At 35.3% G+C, this 20,010-nt stretch overlaps 2 protein-coding genes across 8 annotated transcripts; both read left to right on the top strand.

The window, feature by feature from the left end:
- Window positions 1–569: 569 nt before the first annotated feature.
- On the top strand, window positions 570–12,778 carry LOC112461028 (UHRF1-binding protein 1-like). 5 transcript variants are annotated; one of them, XM_025026058.1, is made up of 19 exons: window positions 570–720; window positions 1,296–1,497; window positions 1,592–1,783; window positions 1,878–2,103; window positions 2,185–2,351; window positions 2,424–2,586; window positions 2,757–3,014; window positions 3,103–3,342; window positions 3,449–3,475; window positions 3,927–4,019; window positions 4,096–4,277; window positions 4,365–4,602; window positions 4,692–5,896; window positions 5,980–6,114; window positions 6,744–6,755; window positions 8,533–8,904; window positions 9,008–9,155; window positions 9,400–9,413; window positions 10,253–10,339. In XM_025026058.1, exons 1-19 carry the CDS (start codon window positions 677–679, stop codon window positions 10,253–10,255), a joined length of 3,921 nt encoding a protein of 1,306 aa, XP_024881826.1. In that variant the 5' UTR covers window positions 570–676; the 3' UTR covers window positions 10,256–10,339. The 5 variants fall into 5 exon arrangements, with proteins under 5 accessions (XP_024881826.1, XP_024881822.1, XP_024881825.1 ...); XM_025026054.1 differs by lacking the exon at window positions 9,400–9,413 and having other exon boundaries at window positions 571–720; window positions 10,253–12,778; XM_025026057.1 differs by lacking the exons at window positions 3,449–3,475; window positions 9,400–9,413 and having other exon boundaries at window positions 572–720; window positions 10,253–12,778.
- A 2,258-nt stretch (window positions 12,779–15,036) lies between these two features.
- On the top strand, window positions 15,037–20,010 carry LOC112461024 (zinc finger CCCH domain-containing protein 11A-like). Of its 3 annotated transcripts, none has more exons than XM_025026043.1 (6): window positions 15,037–15,307; window positions 15,746–15,845; window positions 16,493–16,612; window positions 17,791–17,965; window positions 18,286–18,405; window positions 19,301–20,010. In XM_025026043.1, exons 2-6 carry the CDS (start codon window positions 15,786–15,788, stop codon window positions 19,330–19,332), a joined length of 507 nt encoding a protein of 168 aa, XP_024881811.1. In that variant the 5' UTR covers window positions 15,037–15,307; window positions 15,746–15,785; the 3' UTR covers window positions 19,333–20,010. The 3 variants fall into 3 exon arrangements, with proteins under 3 accessions (XP_024881811.1, XP_024881809.1, XP_024881810.1); XM_025026041.1 differs by lacking the exon at window positions 15,037–15,307 and adding an exon at window positions 15,408–15,612; XM_025026042.1 differs by lacking the exons at window positions 15,037–15,307; window positions 19,301–20,010 and adding an exon at window positions 15,410–15,612 and having other exon boundaries at window positions 18,286–18,516.

Genomic DNA, 20,010 nt, shown 5'->3' with positions numbered 1-20,010 from the left:
TAAACGAGTGAATTATCATAATGCCCGATCTACAATAACTATAGTAAGCTGTAGTAAGCCTCAAGCCGTAAGAAATTGACCAATTACAGGCGAATGTGAGGAGAATAATCGACTGTGATTGGTCAATTTCTTACATCTTGAGGCTTATTACAGCTTACTACAGCTATTGTAGATCGGCCATAAGTTACTACAGAAGTAACGCTCGCGTAAACGTAGTAATAGTGCAATAATGCTAGGTCTACAATGCGAGTCGTAAAGTCGTGAGTCGTAAGAATTGACCTGCCTCTCATTGGCCGCGTTCAGCAGACACAACTGTTGAGTTCGTCTTATCAACACTCTGCGTTGATTGGTTGGTTCTAAAAGTAAGAGCCAATCACGTTCGACTGCTACTCAGCAGCTTGGTCTGCTGAACGCGGCCATTCTTCTCTCTGCTAGCACATATCGTGAATTGTCGTGGATACAAGGCTTAAGATAAGGGGGGATCATTTCATTCGCGGGCTCATATATACGATATACGTATATATAGATATATATATGTCAAATACAGTATATAACTATGTGTATATATATAGTTAGAAGTTGCTGTAGATATGTGTGGTGTCAAACTAACCATGCTGAGACGTATTACCTCTTATTAACCGCTGTAAGAATTTAGGCTCATCGACACGACCGAAAGATGGTCTCGATCATCAAAAATCAGCTGTTAAAACACCTATCGAGGTACTATTCATGCAATCGCGATTGATTAACCTGGAACACAATCTCACGGTCTCAAGTGACACGTAAAAAAAAAAAAAATTGTCCCGTTCTACATACAAGTCACACGTCACGTAACTCCTTTATCCTTCCTTATTGTCGAGACGTACGTCTTGTCATTGCGATACAGTTGTCACATTCTCCTTTCCCGTATCCTCTGTATAATTGTAATATTGGGTTATTGGGTACATTCGTAGAGCAGTTTCGAGAGAAAGTCACGAGAGAAAGTGCTCTTCCCAATCGCAATCGACACTCGTCATATGCTTCGTCCCTGATTTTTTTATTTTTTCATCTTTTTATTAGTCAAAGTTATTAGGATATTAATTGAGTTAGCAACAGTTATATGATATTATATACATAAAAATTTACAGCAATGCTAATTATATTTATATAAATGTACAAATCTCATCAAAGTACACAAATTAGATAATTTTTACATAATTTATATAAAACATATTGTTATTATTTGCTTTAAAATCCTCGTAACTAATGGCAAGTAATATATTTTGCCTGTTGAGCTTTTATATGGTGTATTGTAGGTTTACCAAGAATTTATCTGCTGATAAGATAAACCTGAGCACATTCAAAGGTGAAGGAGAGCTATCGAATTTAGAACTTGATGAAACAGTCCTCACGGATCTACTAGAGCTGCCATCGTGGTTAAGATTAACTAATGCTTGGTGCAATAAAGTTTCATTTCGCATACAATGGACCAAACTGAAAAGTGTTCCTATCTTTTTGGTAAATAACAGTTACAGATTGTAGATAAATATGACTTTCGCCATTATGTGTAGTGTACGCGTAACAAAACTACAAACAATTAAAATATTTGCAGAGTTTGGATGAGGTTCACATAGATGTAGAAACATGTGAGGATCTGAGAAGCATGTCTTCCCCGCAGGGTATAGCATCATACGCCGGTCCTGCAAAGTATTCTTTTATACATAAAGTAATTGATGGAATAACAATAGCTGTTAACACTGTGCTGGTTACATTTAAAAGTCCTGCGTTCATTGCCTCAGTCCAGGTACGATATTATTGTAGCACATGATATAAGAAGTGAAGTAAATTAGACGCAGACAGATTGACATTTGTTTAAAACTATACGTTGTATTATTTAGATGAACCGGATTATGGTGGAATCCAAGTCGGCGACATGGCAGCGTTGCGATCTCAGAACCACTAGAGTAAAAGATCCTGATCGAGGACAATTACTTATCTTTAAAGAATTAGAATGGCAGACCGTTAGAATAGAAGCTCAAAGTACTAAGGATCATAATCTGACGCCACTTCGTTTACTTACAAACCAAGCAAGATGTCGAATTACGATAAAGAAAAGAATATCAGGTTTGTAAGCATTGATGCTATTGATAAATACCTGTTGATAAATACGTTGCTCATCACTAAGTCAATTTTATTTTATTACAGATTGTTTCGTCATGGGCTCCAGATTAGTAATTATTTTAGATGATCTTCTGTGGGTATTGACAGATTCACAACTGAAAGCTGCGCTCCATTTTCTCGACTCTTTGGGTGGTCTTATCGAGAAAGCCACCGTTCTCGAGCGGAAAACAAAAGCTGCAAGAAAATTAGAGGTTTGCGCAATTTGTTTAATTTTTAATATAAAACCCCAATGATTTATTTATTTGTCTATTTTATAATTTAAGGTTTTACCAGAATATCAGGCGCAGGTATCTCAGCAGCAAAACAGAACAAAAAGTCAGTACACTACAGCGATTTCAAAAATATTTACGAGATATGATGTTGTAGAAACGTCATATCATTTTCTTTCGCAACGCATCGATCTTCACTTGTGCGATGATGCTGGTGGTAAGTCCAAAAGATTTTATTTGTTTTCACGTTGAAATATTTATTGAGAGCATGTTATTTACTACTTTATTCATTTAATATCTACTGAGTATAGTTCACGATTTTCTTCTGCATCATACAATATTTACTTTTATCTTATTATTAATTAATTACTAATATTATTGAAACAGGAGGCAGATCATTACATCCCGATCTGAAGGACGGTGGTGCATTACAAATTTCATTAGTTAGATTTCAAATTGATTATTATCCGTATCATCTGGCAATGGCGGATAGAAAACATTGGCCAAAATACAGAGAGAATGCTACACCTCACAACCAATGGTTGCAACAGTCGTTGAGTTCGTTCCGAAGTCAGTTTATGGATCTCATAGATTCTGGAAGAACACAACATTCTCCTTTAACAAGAAGCCAAGGGAACGTAACAGGTTTGTGTATATACAAATATACTGCCTATTTAATATAATACATAATTGATGGAAGAATTTGCATATTATTTGATTTTATGTGAAACAGGAAGTGGTACGAAAGGCTCCAGAGAGAATTTGGAAAAAAATAATCAACCACAAAATCCAAATGTCACACCATCTGAGCAAAAAAAGTCTCAGCATCCTAGTGGTAATCCAGTGAAAAATTATGTCTTGGAGCAGCTTGCCAAACTAATGACGACGTGCATTATTATCAGGATCGATGATTTTACCTTGTACAAAGTGACAACAACGTCGCGTAATCCAATGCCAAAAGAATTCATCTCAGGTATTATATGTTTAATACTTGTTCGAGTTATTTGTTTTTATCAGGTTCTTTATCGAAATAGTCGTATCAAGTTCGACAATAATTATTTTATTTGGTAATTGTACAGCTCAAACCAGGAAAAAACATACCCCAGGTACAAAAAATTAGTAGTTTGTTTGAATGTAACATCGCATATGAAGTTTTTAGCTGAATTTGATTTATTTTGACAAGTAGTTTTATTGCTTTACCTTTCTTTTTTATTTCTTTTTTATTTTCTATTACATGTAGTCTATGTTAAATAAATTAAGGTTAATCTGTAATCTGTAATATTCAATGTGCAATGTATACTTAAAAAATATTGATATTACATATTATTTGTAAAAAATCTTAGAGATTACATAAGATACTATATATTATTTACAACGATGTTGCTAAATGCTGTTTTAATATTTCGACAAAATGACGTATAATATTGCATGTGAGATCGAATTTAGGTAACTCTAGACTGAAATTTTACTTCCATTACTCAGCCTTCATTATATGTCATATCCTATATCATTATATTCATTGTATATCCTATATATTTAAATTAAACTTTTATTTAGGCGATCGTGACAGATTTAGTCTTCCAGAAGACGTAACGATACTTCATGCTGAGTTTACTTATTACTATTATCCGGGAGATATTACTTTTCCCTGTAAGCAGAAATTTGTACAAGTCTCTTTATTCTATTCGATAACTTCTTCACTATTAAATAATGTATAATTTTTTAGTGCCGCCGCCCAAGTTTTATGTACAGCTCAATCCCATTCAAATAAATTTCGACGTCTGCTCGTGCCTTTGGTTTAATTCTTTTGCATTGAATCTTTATCATTCTCTTATGGGAAAAGACAAGCAGCTGAGCTCTTCTCGTTTAATGTATTTTGATGTAAAAATAGAGGCTATACTTCCAAGAGTAAGTTAAAATATATCAGTACATACTTTAAATACATTATCCCATTTTCTCATTTTATTTTAGTGATGTGAATGTTTGTATTTTTAGATAGTCTTCGAAAGTCAACAGGATTACCCAAACCAGAAAGACAGACCCAAGTCCTTGCATCTTCAAACTTCCAGAGCATCTATAACAAATGTTCGATCAACAGAAAGATCTTCGAGAGCGGATTTGGCGCAGTGCCTCAATGCATTTCAAATGGGACAAATGTTCTTTGGTGCAGAGTTTCCCAGTAAATCGGGAGATTTTCATGTAGTAACGGATAAATTTCTAGCGCATTGTGCAGGTATGTATTTACGATATTGCCAATATCAGTATCACATCTAGTTCTTTTTTATCAATTTTTTAGTATCCTTTTTTTGTTCTGTATTTTAGGCGCTGATAATATTAGGCAAATACCGCCAAATTTCAGCAGCAATTCCGTAAATGAGTTGCTTCGTCAACTAAATAGAGAACTTTTGTGGACAGAGGCGAAGGACGTGTGGTGCTGCAACTTGGAGCCCGTTTGGGGAGACTTTTTCGGAGCACGAGCCGTCGGCCAGAGTCGGCCCGTACCGTTTCTGGACGCGTTCCCTCTAACGCTGTGGTGTCATTTTACCGCAGACTCGTTATTAGCCACGGAGAAGCCTTCGGCCGCCGATATTCACGGGCTGGCATATATAAGCAATTTAGTTAGCGTACAGATAAATCATTATCAATATTTATTCTTACTCAGATTGTCGGAGATACTTGCCGAAATGGCTACGTACCTGGCCGTGGACTCGAATAAGATTTTGAAAGTTGAGAGCGGCGGATCGGTGATCATAGGCGCGTTGATACCGCAGGTGGAAGTGACGTTTGTGATGCCGTCGCACACACCCGGTAAAGAGAATTCCGGCGGCGATCTAGAATCCGTTATGCCTGACTCGTCCAGCATAGCGGACGACTTCGTCGGCTCGTCCACGGTCTGGCATACTAGCACGGTGGGCGTGGGCGCACGTGTCGATTTTAGCGCTAAGAGAATGAACACGAGCAACGACGTAGAGACACCTCAGAGCGAGGCATCGTCCATGTTGTCGATGGATTACTCGCATTCCGCTCCGCCGGTCGTCACTTTTAAACAAAACGGCACCAAAAAAGGCGACCAGGAGGGTCCAACGAATGCAATATGGTGCATACCCGAGAGTTCCGGGCCGCAGTATATCGGCAATCCGAGCGACGAAAAGAAACATACAACGGAAGCTACGCATAAGCATAGCAAGTCAGACTCGAGCACGCCCTTCATTCCGAATAATTTCAACGTCAATCTCTCGTCTATGAAAAAGGGATTCAGCAATCTAATGACGTCGATCGATTCGGCCTTGAAGGCCTCTCCGGAAGACGGTAGTAGCGATACAGTGTCCATGAGAAGCGACGTTAGCTCGGACAGCGAGAATTATGTTTTGGTCAGCCTTCAAGATCAAGGGAAGATCGACGCGATATTCGGCATCGATAATTCGATTAGGATAACGGCCGTGGAAGAAGCGACTGAAGTTGTGGAAGAAACGCCGGACACGCAAAGTGAAAAGTCTATGGACAGCGTATGCAAAAGGAAGGATATAGTGAGTACCGTAGTCAGTTTGTAAATCAATTTTTCGCGTTTATCGAAGACGATAGAAATAGAATCTTATTTTCTTATCCGCAGGTTTCCATGGCGACGTTCAAGCTGTCGAAAGTCGAATTTATACACCAATCTTGTGATTATTCTTCCATTATCAAGGTTCAAGTTTCCAACATTGACAATGATGAGTGTTCATCTATTCCTTGGGACGAATTTCAGGTGAGCCAAATTACATTTTAACTGATGTAATATAAAGTAAACATATATATACGTTATGCTATATTATTACATAATTATGCTCTTTTTAAACGAACAAAATTCTTTATTATTAATCGTACTGCCGCAATAAAAATTTATTCTCCTTCTTTTACTATGGAAATTTTATTACTTTCACATAATATAGCTTATTCATTCAACATTATTTGTGTGCTAATTTAAAGTACCTTGAATATAATTAAAAAATTATATTTATACAGAATCTTATATTTTGTAATAACTTGATTGATATTTGAGTTTTAATCGTAAAAAAATTATTTTTCTTCACGCAACAATACATTTTGTTGTAATTAAAAAAAAACTGCATTTAACTTTTTGTGATTATAAGTCATAGTAAACCTTTCCAATTAGAGTATATATTTGAAATAGCGGGTTACTTGTGCATAAGCTACTACTAATACTTGAGTAGTTTCGCAGTAATTTGCTCATTGTTTTTACAATTTTACATTATATAACCAGTTGACATTATTATAAATGTATATTTATACAATTTCTGTCTTTTAACTTTTTTTGCATGCCTCTCCCGCGTCTCTCCTTCTCTTGTGAATGTTTTTATGTGGCACTTGTGGCAGGTCAAGAGAAAGGTATTGGCAAAACCATTCATACATTTATTAATCTTAGACACCGTTAAAAATGCATGTATTGATATTGAACTACGTAACATGCTGTTATCACACTGTTGATGGATCTCGTAGAGTCAACAAAATTTTAATAATGTTTTAACAAGTATAATATTATACAATAAGTATAATACTGTAATTACATAACGATACGAATTTACGTCATACCATTATTTGTCATACCGTTGATATGCAGTTGCAAATTTTTATGGAAAAGGAGCTAACCAAATAGAAGTATATTAAAAAATTTATGTATTTATATTATATTACATATAATGATAATTATTAAGTAAAAGAATAATCCGTATGTATAAAAACATTGAAAAGAAGAGGGGCAATAACCGAGTAACAATAGATGTAAAATAATTAACTTATTAATTTGCATATACATATATAAATTGGTACGTTTCGATTTTACCGAGTCTTCTTCAACCGTAAAATAATATTTAAAGACAGTAATACATTAACGTATCATAGAAACCAGATTGAAATAAGTCAAACGATGGAACAAATATAAAATAAATAAAGAAAAAATAAGCTAGAAAGTCGCAATCTAATAAAATTATCACAAGAAGCCACATTACGGTTTGAAAGCATGACGAATACATAACTTAAAATTGTCGTTGCATCTGTATGAAGTTAAAGATAAAACAGAGATGAAACGCAGTCAGTGATAGTGACAATTAGATAATCTATAATTAATTTCTCATTTGGAGGGAAGAATAAATTGGATCCAATAGTAAGAATTAATGATTTTCGTTTCTATGATACGTTAATGTATTACTGTCTTTAAATATTATGTTACGGCTGAAGAAGACTTGGTGAAGTCGGAACATACTAATTTATATATGTATATGCAAATTAATGAGTTAATTATTTAACATCTATTGTTGCTAGGTTATTGGTTGTTGGTTCTTCCCACTTCTTTTCAATTTTTAACAATAATTATATTTTCTTGCAATATTGCTTTATTAAAATGAGATAATTGCATTATAATGTTTCTGCTTTTATCTTTCTTGTTTGACAGAGTAATTAAAGACGTAAAATAAAAAAAATACAATTATTTTTTTATCATTAAATTAGAATGCTTACGATGTAAGTAAGTTACGCTTTTGATTTCTTATGATTTCCATAAACAGTTGATACAAATCGAGTTTTGAAGTTTTTATTGATTATAATTGCGATAATGAAATGTATGGCATGGTAATGAACTTGCATTACAATATATATATTTAGAATAATATATATGGCCTGATTATGCTAAGCATTGTAAATACATACGCATTATTTTATTTGCTTTATATATTATTTTATATGGGATTATTAATATTGCTTCACATATTAGACACTATACATAGAATTGCTTTAGCGCATCAATATGCTTTTGCATCTGAATGTGGCCTTTCTGCATAATAACTCTTAATCCAGAAGAGGCTTGGCTTTGACATTTCTTATTAACACATGTAACAGTAGATTTTCATCCTGTAATTAACAAATTGAATAATTACGTCTTTAATTCTCTTATTAAATTAAAGTCGAGTTGTTTATAATTTGTAACTGACATAAAAATTATCATTAAGTCACTCATTTAGCGTACAGATCATATTTCATCTAATTTCGCAACATGATATTGCAACTTGAGCAATAATGTAATCAATATGGAAATAGATACTTTACTAGCTATATTACACAGTTTCTAGATCTATTCGAATTTAATATGTTAACGCATTCTGTTTGATAGACCAAGTTCAGTTCGCGATCTCGAGGCTGGATAGAATTACCATCCGATTCTGACTGCAGATCACGTATTAAGCTACGTTTGGATCATAGCTTGAAAAATCCGGAAGACTCTCGTAGATTGTCGGACGCCAGTCAAAAAGACACGAGCGACAGTAGTAGATCAGCATCTCAAGACCGCGCTAGATTGTCTGAGCAAGATACATCGCGTTCGTCCGGGATTAATGTGCATGATAAAGAGAACGTTATGAATTTATTCGAGAATAAGCTAGAAATGAGAGTCGCTAACGTAGGAATGTCATTGTCGATGAGCTCGGTGACGGGTTTGGCGGATTTGGCAGAGGACGAGATCATACCTAAACCGATTCCTATGCAGGTGGGTATTCTCGTAAGATTGCCGAGTCTTCTGGACATGATCTCTTTTCGTTCGAGGTATAATTCCAAGATTTATTGCCAATACGCACATGTTATTATTTCAGATACACTTAGAAAATATATCGTTACGTTTAAACGAGGATCGTCCGCCAAATAACATAACTTCCCCGGGCCCGATCCCGATAGATTTAAATATTTCCAAACTCAGGATAGCACGGGACATGAGCGGCGTGTTTCACATCGAACCCGTTGGTAAGTAACACTCGTCGTCGGGCGAGGTGTATCCACTTGCTTCTGCCACTTGCAGTTGACATTGAGTTGACTTTTCTTTTCCGATCTTTATGCGATCTTAATCTTAGTTACGTCGTCCCTGCGCCTGTAAACACATGTACTTGTGAGTTGGTATTACATGTAGATTTTTACATTGTGGCAAGTGGCAGATTTCAGTTTCGAAGTAATTAATATTACATATTGCATAACTGTTCTCTGCACCCAGGCGGCCTTACGAATGTGAGCATTGATATAACACATGTAGACAAGTAGCTTTAGATCTCGCTGCTTATTACTATCGCACAGCTTAATATATTAATTATTTGATCTGGACATAATTGATATATGTATATATAATATAAATAAAATATTAGCGCATTTAAGTAAGCATGAATTATGATCTTATTATTGCATATAAAAATATTAATGCATATAAAGAAAAATTTGTTGGTCTACAAATAGCAATCATCTTACTTTTCATTATTAATTGTTTTATATTTTATGTGTTACTTATTAGATTTATATAGGCTACATCTTAAAATGGAAGAATTGGTAGCAGGAATATATTTTTTAAATAAATTTGAGATTGGTTGTCTAATTTAGGTAATTAATTAATTTATTATGAACAATAGGCAAATATTGAGTCTCAAATTGATTAAAAAATATTCTTTGTTATAAGTATATATATCCTAGTTAATATAATTTATAATCTGTATCTATTTTTTATCATAAAGATTATATATTTTATATTGCACATATCTGACGTTGGTGATTAAGGCTTTGGCATATGGAAAAACTTAAGCAGTAAGATTTAAATAGTAAGCTAATCACAGTTAAGAACTGAAGACATATCGTAAGCGAATCAAAACTGTTGATCTCCTTACTGCTTACGTCTTACTGCTTAAGTTTTTCCATGTGCCCGGGCTCTTAGACATATGTATATTTTAGTATATTTATTCCTTTTCAACTATTTCTTCTGAAAGAAACTAAATAGTGTTATATTTGTATGTTTTTGTTGGAGTTTACAATATAATTTGTAGTAGGTCAAATAATAATTTTCTTTTTTTATTTTATTTTAGTAACTACAGTAGGTGAGAGCCATTCAAATACGACGTTATCGAATGACAACAGTTACACGCTTAAGAATACGGAGTGTGAGAGGGAATTGAAAGCTCTAAGACAATCCAGTAAGCAGCTGAAATCGGATAACGAAGAATTGAGACGTCGTATGGGAGCTTTGGAAAGACTGTCGGAAGAAAATGCGAGATTAATGCGCGTGAAAGAGGAATCGGATATAATAAGATCTCGTTTAAGCGCCGCGGAAGACGACATTGCGAGTCTTCTGGAAGAAAAGAAACTCTTGCACGAAACTATTTCAGAGCTGCAAAATCAAAGACTGGAAGACGGTCCTGGAGGTAGTAATAGAGCTTCATGGTCTATTAAGAGATAGCATACCAGTTGTTTTGATTGCTCCACATGTTGCAGTTCTAATAAGTCCTAACCAGTTATATTTTTTATAATGCAAAAGACATTTCTTTTGACAAGTTTAGGATATCTTTATGTAAAGCGAAGAGACTTTTAGTTTATTTTAATAAAGTTATTGTCGTTAACAATATAATTTTTAACTTTACACGTGTGAATTAACGAGGATTAGGACAATTTAAATCTTTTTGGAAGCACTATCAGGTCTATAACTGTACTTTAAGACATTATTCTCGTCTGCCGTAATTATGCTAGTAACTGCCGTTTAGATCTTTTGCTTAAAATGTCAAACACAGTGATAAGAATCGTATGAATGCATATACGACGCAAACTTAAATGAGAAAATATTAACTTTCTTACCGTGATCGAATATAAGGCGATAATAAACTACAATATTAGCCCGTTTTCTGTTTTACTGTGAAATTAGTGGTTTGTCTTGTACGAATTTTTGATAAGCGATAAATCGTCGGTATGTCGGCTGTTTATGGGGTAGCGTGGCTGAAAGTTGTGTATGATCGTATTTATTACATTATGCGTATTTTTTGTTATAAATGTATGTATAGATAAATAACAATTTTTGTCTATACATACATACATACTTACATGGTATACATATCCTTCTGAAAACGAAATAATAGTCTTAAAATACGGTAAATATGTAGATAAATGAAGAAAACGATTTGTTTAGAACTGGATTTGTATTAATAAGGAAACGTGCTAGGTATCTTCAGCATTTCTCTGTTTTAAGATGAAAATTGAGTAGTATACTTGCATATTTGTGCATTATACTTATGAAGCGTAGTATTTGTATCAGGACTTTAGGAGGTTGTGTACGTACATGTACGGAAGAAGCAAGTGACTAGTCAGTACATAACAATTTAGGCGTATTGGTTGATTCTATACGTGGTCATATTTTTATATTTTGTTTTCCGTAAACATAACGATCCGTAAGAGCATCCTGTGAAGCACAATGATTTAAAACAGACGATTGTAACTTAGAAATATATGCTAGTTGAGCCTACGGATAGACTTTAAATAGGAATTGTGACCTGGTGGTATCATGCATTATGTCGTATACATAATTTTGCATTGACTGATTTAATGATTCATCGAATGATGAAAATTATAAATAATAATAATACAGTGACGTGAGACGTTTCAATAAGACTGTATAAAATTTGGAGATGTTGGTCTATAGTAGTCGCTCTAGAGTATCCTTGAAATAATTTATAGGAACCTTAGAATACGGCGAATTGACTCGATGAATTTTTAAAGGAGAGAATCGTAATATGATGGATTAATAATGGTCCTTTTAATACAAGGTTTTTTTTCAGTTTACAATTGGTCCTGATTAGCTCACTTAGAGTTTGATTTCGATAGATTTAGTTTCTACGACGGATTGCTGGTCGATCCTACATAAATGGAAAGTATTTTTTTAGCGTATACGAATACATGATGCGATTGAAATTTGTTTCATAATGTAAATTTCTGCTCTTAATATACATAATTTCATGTATCATAGATACGCCATTTAGATAGATTTCCATTTAAATGCGGCTTCGAACGGTGCGTTCCCTCGGCAAATATTTTCGTCTAAATAGACGAATACAAATGATCGCAATTGTATATCTATGTGATGGTGTATTTGCTTGAGACGGTTTGGTGCAATAAGATGTAGTTATCTAATATTTGACTAGTGAACGCAATGACTGAAGGTAGCATAATATATGTAGGCTTAGAAAAAGATGAAAACTAAAAGTTGAAGTTTTTGTTACTTTCAGATATATGTGTGTATATATATATATCTATATATATACACTAACATATATACGTATATACATATATACGGGGATAAGCTTTTTATAATGCACATATCATATCTACAATGAAGGATTTGCTTATATGTATAACACGTTTATACATATCTGATAACATTTTGTATTGCAGGAACATAGTCTCCTTGCAGTTCAATTGTATTGATGTCTCTTATCTTTCAAGTCTGATTTAGATCAACTTCCTAAAGTTTGCTCATAGTTCCTTTTTTGGAGAACTAATTACATTTATACAAACATGTTTGGTATTAATTAATATATACCAAATACGTTTTTATTGTATATTGAACTAAAGTTTTATTTGTTTTTAATCTTTGAAGTTTTATATAAAAATATCTATACTTTAAATGCACCTCTATATTATATATATGGAAGTATTTCATATATTGCGTGCATGATGTTTTTTTATGTATATTATAATTTTTTATATTATATTTCATATATAAATGAAGGATTGTTTATTTCCTCTTTCCATTTTCTAACGTAAAGGCTTTAAAATAATGTATACCAAATATATATATATCCAAAATAACGGAAAGACTTTATGTATAATCTTAATCTTCATATCCATTTAGCCACAAGTGCTACGTAGCTGTACATAAAATGAAATTGCTTCAAACCGTGCAAAGCTTGAATTCTTCCTTTTTATATATTCTAAGTACTTAGTTATATTATATTAAACATACGACACATACTTAATTATATCGTTAACACAAACTTTAGGAAGTTGAATGTGATGAATTAACCGCATAATAAAATCGTATAATATTACACTTCAGTAGAATGCGTTTATAGTTTATAATTATTTAGGCTTTTCAATATATTTCCATTTATATAAATGGTTTATGATTATATTAGACAATTGTCATTCCTGTATAAGATTCTTATATTGTTATCCGATGTTAAACTTTGTTATTAGCTTTATTTCAGTTATATTGCTATATATATTGTTTTGGATTGATATATTGATAACATGTTTTTTTTTATTTTAGCATTGTCAAAGCTTTTGGAGGCATGTTTGGAGACACAGGCAAAGCTTGTGGATGCATGTAATTCTATAACACTTACATAACTTTGTACTAGTTATTTTAGTTAGTAAGATTCCAAAAGTGTTACATATATAAATAAATAAATATATATATATATATGAACAAAGGAGGGAGAACAATCATGCCGTTTGGTGCATGAGCGACGGTCCCATTTCGTAAGTTCATATCGTATATCAACGGGCCATGTGATACATGGGTCGAAATAACGATGCAGCCATAATTTACGAAATGAACCTATTTTATATATTAGCAGAAATATAGTACATACATTTGAAGAGCGTCATATTTCGATAGTAAAGCGCTAAGAGATCCCAAGAGTGGGTTGTGCAATTTCCACACATTCGTTCACACAGAGAGCATAGACGAATCGATGTAAATCGCTTTTACCACGTTCGCTATCTCTCCGTAGCTTTTGTTGTCAAACATTACGGTTATTAGATAATTTACATAGGATAAGCACACATCAACATCGGGAATACATCACTTCAATGTAACACCTATTGAATTATTATAGCTTCGTTTCGAGGATAGTAAATGTGGCGTACTTTGTTGAAATATATTATTTTGATGTATATTTCAGCAATATTAAAATGAAATATTATATAATCTGCGTTGATTAATGTAATATGTGGTGAAATGAGTTATATAATACAAAAATTTGGCAATATATATTATCCATCTTCAAGTTAATATTATATCGTAACAAAGGTACTGTGTTATTGTTTCATCGATGAATTGTACAAGTATGAGTGACATTTAATAATTATATTTCCAGCTTTTTTTTGTGGAATTAAAAGAAGCGATGGCCAAAATGTAGTTTCATCTTTTTAATGTAAAGAAGACGAATATCACTTTCTCAATAAAGTCATTACAAAGATATCGAAAGATTCAAGAGAGAGAAGAGAGAGTGTTTCTGTTCCCCTGATTCGCGCATGACTTCCTCAAAATAAATACATATATACACATGTGTACGTTTATACGAAAATGTATACAATGTCGAGATTGTGTATGTAGTTGTACATAGACATATGATGTGTCTCGTTTTTTCAATGCTTTTGTCATTTAAGATTTTTGAAGGGGTTGAAGTAGTACAGTTAAATTAATCACAATTATACATTCTCTTTAAAGACAAAATTGAAAATCGTGCTTTGTAAGAAAAAATATAAAATAAATATCAGAAAACCGTACGTGTGAATCTGTTTTTCATTACGTTTCTTAATTTCTATTTAATCACAATGTATATATATATCGAATTGTATTATATCATGCACTATTATGTTAAATTTAAATACAACGCGATTCGGGGAGAAATAAATAACATATCCTCGGAGCCGTACACGTGGCGGCAAAGAAAAAAGGTGTTGCATTTTTCGAACAGGCCGCCACTGGCGAGTATTGGCGACCGTGGCTGCACTTGGCTGCACCTGCATTGCACCGCGCGATGCAACGATTGCAACGTCGGCGGTCGGCGATTGGCAGCAGTGTCGACGGAACGGGAAATACGGGGATCGTGATCGTGTGCGGCATCGTGGAGCAACGGGACGGAGCACGCACCACGACACGACACGGCACGGCACGGCACGGCAAGTCGACGGGGTTAAATCGACACCGACACCGTCGAGAACGAGGACGAGGGAAGGACCGAGCGGACTCGTGTTCCAGCCGAATACCGGCACGCGCGCGCTCACGAGGCCGGGAAAAAAAGGGAGCGAAAACACAGACGGGGCAGAGAGCAAGGAGGTCACCGTGGGACTCGCTGCCGAACGTGTGTGTACGTATACACGGCGACGGCTGACGGCTGACACGGCGGTGTTGTACACACGAGCCCTCGCTCGCGCGAGGTAAACGCGTGGAAAAAAACGGCGGAGTCGATCGCACGGCAGGGGCGAAGGGGAACGGCGGGCTTGTTGTCGCTCTCGCGCGACCGTTCGCGTTCATTCGCGTTCAAACCGGCAAACCTCGTCAGTTTAGCACCGTAACGCCGACCGCATCGTCGTCGCGTCGCTAAGCCCCGTTTGTGCGATTCACTCCGCTAGATTTTACCACGTATCGCACGATCATGTTCCGAACGAAATGGTAAGTCGCCTGTCCTCTCCCCCCTTTTTTTTGCATTCGTTCGCGATCGCCCGTCAGTTCGCTCGCCGATTCGACCTGCCGATCGACAAAGTTCCGAGTTCCGAGTTTTAGAGAATCCGATTTCTGTTCGCAGCAAGGAGCACGATCACTCGTCGTTCTACAAGTTCTTACAAATGGAGCACAACCACAAGAACCTGGACTGCTACTTCTTCTATTATTCCACGTGCAAGAAGGTAAGAACGGAGGGCCACCCTCATGGCTTTCGCCCCCCCCCCCTGCTCCGCTCTGGCCGATTTCCGTCTGACGTTATTTCGATAGTGCGCGACACGGGTCGTACCATATTGCTCCGGGACTCGTCGGCCTTGCCGAGGTTAGGTCGGCCATCTTGATGCCATGTTGACAGGAATTTCTCTCATAAATGTTGAGATATAAACGACACGAGTCGATCCGTTTGTCGGGATTTCCGCTCAATTTAGACGCGGGCACCCTCATTTACTCAATTAATTACGTATATACGATACGGCTTTTTAAATTGTTCTGTTCACACGTGACTTTATTCATCATGCGAATATATCTTGCAATATATTTCATCAAAATGTGAAAGCAGATATTTAACATTTGTCGAATTGCATGGTTGCCTTGTTATCTTTGGCTTATATATGATTTATGTTTATTTTAATTAGATTGAGCGATTAAAAATATATTTTGTGGTATTTGCAAGCCACGTGCAAGCCACGTGGATTGAATGGCTTCGTTAATCACGCTTGCAGTATTGACAATGTGAATTGGCACTGCAAGTCGTGCGCGTTGTTCCGCAATGATGATTGAAACGAGTTATCGAATAAACAACTTTTATATTTTACTGTTTTTATTCTCGCAGGGCGACTTTTGCCCGTACAGACACGAACCATCTGCTCTGGGTTGTGAAACCATGTGCTCGTACTGGCAACAGGGAAATTGCCTTAACGAACATTGTAACTTCAGACACATGGAATTAAAGGTAAATATCATTACAATGCAAGATTGTGGCAGCAATCTTTTCATCTTTCGTTAGGAACAGCTGCTCTTATGACTTGTTGATATTTTTTTATCTGTACACTGTACATATATTACAGCGAGCGATAGCGACTGATTACTTTATTGAAATATGAGTCCGAATGGATTAATGTTGTCACTTTGTATTCTCTCGTATTCATGATTTTTAAGTTTCCAATTTATTTTGAATTGTGACATATATGGGACTGAATTTGGAAGCCGAGTACGAGTCGACTGCTAAGAATTATTTATTTAGAGCAAGGCTCGCACGGCAAACTACGATCCATGGCAAATTTGACTCACCAGCTGTTTTTGTAAACATCTCCGTATAATTATTCTAGAATTCAGTCAAAAACACATTTGTTTTTTTCTCCTCTCTCTTGCCATACAAGTATCTACATAACGTCCTCGATTTTGCCTCTTAGCTTGCAAAGCCTAAAATATTTACTATTTGGTCTTTTATAGAAAAAAATTACCGACCTCTGGTTTAAAGGATAGGTACGAATCAGCAAGAGTAGATAAGTGTAGATATTCATGTGACGAAAGTAATGTATCACGAACACCTGCGCTTATCAGTTTGTACTAATCTGTATATTCTCTAAACAAATACGTCTTAGCTGGTTTGTGATAATTCGCACGAAATATGCTAATTTACATAATGCGATAAATTTACTGTATCGCAAGAACACTTGTGCTTATTGGCTTCAAATTTATACACGAGAAATAGTATTCTGCTGTTACGTACAACGAAAACTCTTTTGAGTATATTATATCATCGCACGAGAGAAGCATTCATTTTTCTTTTTAAGTGGCGCAAGGAGAAATTGCCATTGGCTTTTGATAGATCTTTTATTGTATAGTTATTGAGTATTATATTCCAAAATATAAATCGGTGGAGGTTTATTAATAAAGTGATACACTTGGCTGCTTTTTTATCTTTTTTTATTTTTTGTATTAATTATCTCGTTTGAATAAATGAACATATATGCAAGCAGTTTCTGGTTATATAAAGATTAAAACGAAATGATGTATGTCGTATGCGAAATAAAAATATTCTATATATGTATAAATCATAATGCTATTTAGTCAAAGTTATGAAATTAATTATAAGAAACATTAAATTTCAACTATTCTTATTTGCAGAAAAATCGTAAATCGATTCCTTGTTATTGGGAAACACAACCTGGAGGATGTAGAAAGCCACATTGCCCATTTATGCATACGACTCCACGCAATATTTCTAGTGACCCCATCAACCCTGTGAAGGCCACGGAAGTAGCAACAAAATCTCCGAATCAAGAGTGGCTTAACCGTCAAGGTGGATATTGTTCTATTATGCTAAAATTCGATTAAGATTGATAATAAAACTTATTTACTCAGTTATAATTATTAAAAAAATCTAAAAGTCTCTCGAATGCGATTATATATAAAACGTAATAACGATTTTACTTATAATTTTACTTGATGCTAATAATGAAGATTAAAGATAACGTTATTCATTTAGAATTAATGATAGGTGTAGGGTAAAAGGATAGATATATTGAATAGGATAAATATGATAATAAGGAAATAGATATCGCGCATATGGTAATATCGCGCGCATGGACAAGTATGTTTACATTTTTTTATTCCATAAAGATGACCCAAAGTATGACGGCAGCAGTACTACTGAATCGGATCAAGGTAGAGGAAACAGCGAGGCTGGAAGTTTTATTGGTAGTCCCGCCGTCGATCCTCTCATCGTCAAATTTGAAGAAGGTATGAGGCTTTACTAGCCCCCCCGTCCATCTTTCAACGTTCACTATCTTACGTCAGCCACTCTCTCTCTACCGCCTAGCTTGAACACGAATTTGAATCTCCCGAACGCGCTCAATATCCCGAAGAGCTTGACAATCCCCAACAGTCCTAACAGTCTCAACATCCCCAGTAACATCAGCGTCGCAAATAATTTAAACGTCCCACCGACGGCGAATTCGCAATCCTCTCCCTGCCATCACACGCTGTCGTATCCGCATCATCAACAAAATTTACACTCTCACTCCCCCGGGCAGTCTCTGTCGTCGATGCAAAATCAACAGAGCTCCCCTCTCCTCCAGCAAGCGCCGTACACGCCAATCCATACACAGCAAACTCCGCAGCCTCAGACTTCCCGATTTCCTTTTCCGTTCCATATAACGTCGTACAGGAGATTTTGAAATCGGCGACAACTGAAAACTTTGTAGTTTATGCAACGTATGTATGATTTTCCTCGTCCATCGTAGATAGATCTAATGAGCAACTAATGCAAAAAATATTCACGCGTATAATAGATACAGCTTACAATATCGTAAGCTGTAAAACTAACGATTTTTATTAAAACATGATTTATTCTATTACACATTGGTTGCTCTTATTGCGATGGTAATTTACGTACGTGTGACTTACTACACACATCATTTACATCCATTCGATATTCGTGTGTTGTCACGGGAAAGAGGGATAACATGCAGTATTTATAAATTGAATTGATCGCTTTTTTAAGAATTGGAATTTTTATCGATCTCGCGTAATATGATCATCGAAGTACAATCGCGTATATATTAGTCGATCTTATCGATATATCTTGCACTCGTGTTATCACGAAAAATTTAGTAGTAAATATCAATTTTTGCAGGGGCTGCTATATCTAAACTTTGCCTAAATTAGCCCTCTAATCGCCTATGGCTATCTTTCTCTGGCTGCGGTGTGATCGGACTCGAATTACCAGAATGGTCTAAGTTACGAAAAACGAGGTTCAAGTGTCTCCGTCAATACGACGACATGTGCTGTAAGATCGCGAAAGCAAGAACCGTGTTAGACGAAGAAGAAGATAGCTATGGGTCCTCGCTTTACCATACCCACGCACACACAAACTTTTTGATTCATACACAGATTTTGCTCTTAGTTGCGAAAAGCTGAAATTTAAATGTTAATCGAGTATTAATAACACGACGAATAAACCTTGCTTATTTTAAGTTTGCGTCTTTGACGAGAGAGTGTTTTGTCAGCATTTAATAAGTTTGTTTTAAATATCGCTCCCAGATGCGGACTTGCATCGCATCCCTGACGTGGCCGATTTAAAGGAATATAGAATATTGTACGTAGTATAAATCGGACTAGCCGACACGTATACATCTGTTTCACTAGAGACGGAAGAGACGAAAGGAACTTGCGCATTGTTCATCGGTCACGTCCTGGGTTGAGATAAGTGCAATGGCGAAATAGTAAGAGATAATTGAAATATTTATATCTGAACCAATCAACGCATATATGCTTTCTTTGTTGTCGCATTATTATGTGTGAGATTGTAGAAGGAGTAAGAGAAAGTGGACAGCGAAAGAAAAC

Source organism: Temnothorax curvispinosus, unplaced genomic scaffold, assembly GCF_003070985.1.
Source record: "Temnothorax curvispinosus isolate PA1 unplaced genomic scaffold, ASM307098v1 QBEX01011001.1, whole genome shotgun sequence".
Lineage (NCBI taxonomy): Eukaryota > Metazoa > Arthropoda > Insecta > Hymenoptera > Formicidae > Temnothorax > Temnothorax curvispinosus.
Note: the sequence above shows the minus strand (reverse complement) of the source record. Positions and strands in the feature narration are given on the sequence as shown.

What these genes read in the sequence shown, in the direction of transcription:
- LOC112461028 (XM_025026054.1), top strand. Translation starts at nt 677, where the DNA reads ATGGTCTCGATCATCAAAAATCAGCTGTTAAAACACCTATCGAG. An exon ending in CTGTTAAAACACCTATCGAG is followed by an intron (nt 721 to 1,295) that starts GTACTATTCATG and finishes GGTGTATTGTAG; the next exon opens with GTTTACCAAGAATTTATCTG. An exon ending in GATAAAGAAAAGAATATCAG is followed by an intron (nt 2,104 to 2,184) that starts GTTTGTAAGCAT and finishes ATTTTATTACAG; the next exon opens with ATTGTTTCGTCATGGGCTCC.
- LOC112461024 (XM_025026041.1), top strand. An exon ending in TCAGACACATGGAATTAAAG is followed by an intron (nt 16,613 to 17,790) that starts GTAAATATCATT and finishes TCTTATTTGCAG; the next exon opens with AAAAATCGTAAATCGATTCC. An exon ending in AGAGTGGCTTAACCGTCAAG is followed by an intron (nt 17,966 to 18,285) that starts GTGGATATTGTT and finishes TATTCCATAAAG; the next exon opens with ATGACCCAAAGTATGACGGC.